This window comes from Cornus florida, unplaced genomic scaffold (assembly GCF_030987335.1).
Source record: "Cornus florida cultivar Cherokee Brave unplaced genomic scaffold, ASM3098733v1 CherokeeBrave_3.0.0_Hap2_Chr09, whole genome shotgun sequence".
Lineage (NCBI taxonomy): Eukaryota > Viridiplantae > Streptophyta > Magnoliopsida > Cornales > Cornaceae > Cornus > Cornus florida.
The window spans coordinates 76,939,190-76,940,514 of record NW_026775579.1 but is presented as its reverse complement, the minus strand read 5'-3'; the positions used below and the strand labels follow the sequence as shown (position 1 = coordinate 76,940,514).

The window sequence follows — 1,325 nt, the reverse complement described above, 5'->3', positions numbered from 1 at the left end:
CCTTCCATTGATGGAGAAAGAAAAACTTACTTGTATAAATAGGCTGCAATTCCCAGAATTATACACAACAGAATAATATCAATGCAGAAATTTCGACTTGACCTCAGCTGGAACAAAATTATAGAACTTCTTGTTAAATCCAGGAAAGGAATCCACAACAGAGCACAGCTGAATATAGATGGAAATTTAAATTAAACATAGTTGCAACATAAGTACCTGATTAACAGTGTCCTTGAGTCTAGCGTTGGTATTCTTAAGGTTAGATGTTGCCCTGTCCAGCTGTCAGATAAGAAGAAAAGCACTGTGAATTTTTTAAAAATCGTTGCAGCTTCAAAAACTTTCAAGAAAAGAACAAATTTCTGACCTTAGTGTCTATCTCATCCATCAGAGGGACTTGCTTATCCATTTCCTGCAACCATTGCATAACATAATGATCCAACATGATGTAATTGTAAGGAAACAGAAAATAAAGGAAAAGACATTGAACCTCATTCATATCCTGGGCCATGCTTTTTAACGTGTCTAGACCTTCTGCCATCACATCTAAACCTTGGTCCTGTGAAACATCAAAAAGAAAAACGATAGGAATTCAGGATCCACATTAAAAAATGCAGTATAAATACCAAAAAGAATGTTAATTTCCTTCTATACAAACAACACAAAAATGCAATATTGCAAACAAGCACATACCTGTTTCATTTTCCGCATTACATAGTATACAACCAAATTTACCTGTAGAGTTCTGTAATTTTGGTCGATTGCTGTTCTTCAAGTCGTTACTCAACGTCATCCTTATGAGAGAGTAGAGAGGGCTTGAGAGTTGAGAGATAACGGGCCTGAAGCTGAAGCTTTCGAACGGCGAACCCGAACTGGAACAGCGGGCTATGGAAACTGAAGGATATGGGTTTTGATTTTTTGAACAATCTGAAATGATATGCCGATATGGGTTCAGATTATTGTAGATTTTGTAGTTGCAGAGACAGAGAGAGGGCAAGTTCAGAGTTGAGAACGAGAATAGAGATGGAGGCGATTTGGGAGGCAGAAATGATTTGCCCTAGCATGTGTGGCCTAAAATGATTTGCCCTAAAATTTTAAGAAAGCAGCGGGAATGAGACCCGCGTATAGTCTTAATCCAAATTCATTTTCTACCACGGTGCCTGAACCGGTGGTAGAATAACTTACTACCATGGTTAATGAAAAACCGTGATAGAAAGAGCGGTATAAAAGTCTGAATAAATATGCCCTAAATTTAAGTAAAACAAATTCACTTTTTACCACGGTTCTATTATAACCGTGGTAGAAAGTATAGTTACTTCCACGGTTTT

The 1,325-nt window shown here is 37.4% G+C and overlaps 1 protein-coding gene across 1 annotated transcript; it reads right to left on the bottom strand.

Moving 5' to 3' along the window:
* LOC132273359 (syntaxin-71-like) lies at nt 1-554 on the bottom strand. The gene is made up of 4 exons (XM_059774323.1): nt 488-554; nt 365-409; nt 217-279; nt 1-107 (listed from the first exon to the last, which is right to left on the bottom strand). The coding sequence occupies exons 1-4, from the start codon at nt 536-538 to the stop codon at nt 27-29; spliced, it is 240 nt and encodes a 79-aa protein (XP_059630306.1). The 5' UTR covers nt 539-554; the 3' UTR covers nt 1-26.
* Between the last annotated feature and the right edge of the window lie 771 nt (nt 555-1,325).

Coding starts and splice junctions, on each gene's coding strand:
- LOC132273359 (XM_059774323.1), bottom strand. CDS start 538: ATGGCAGAAGGTCTAGACACGTTAAAAAGCATGGCCCAGGATATGAAT. Junction 410..487: donor TGGCCCAGGATATGAATGAG/GTTCAATGTCTT, acceptor CAATGGTTGCAG/GAAATGGATAAGCAAGTCCC. Junction 108..216: donor TCAAGGACACTGTTAATCAG/GTACTTATGTTG, acceptor ATTTTGTTCCAG/CTGAGGTCAAGTCGAAATTT.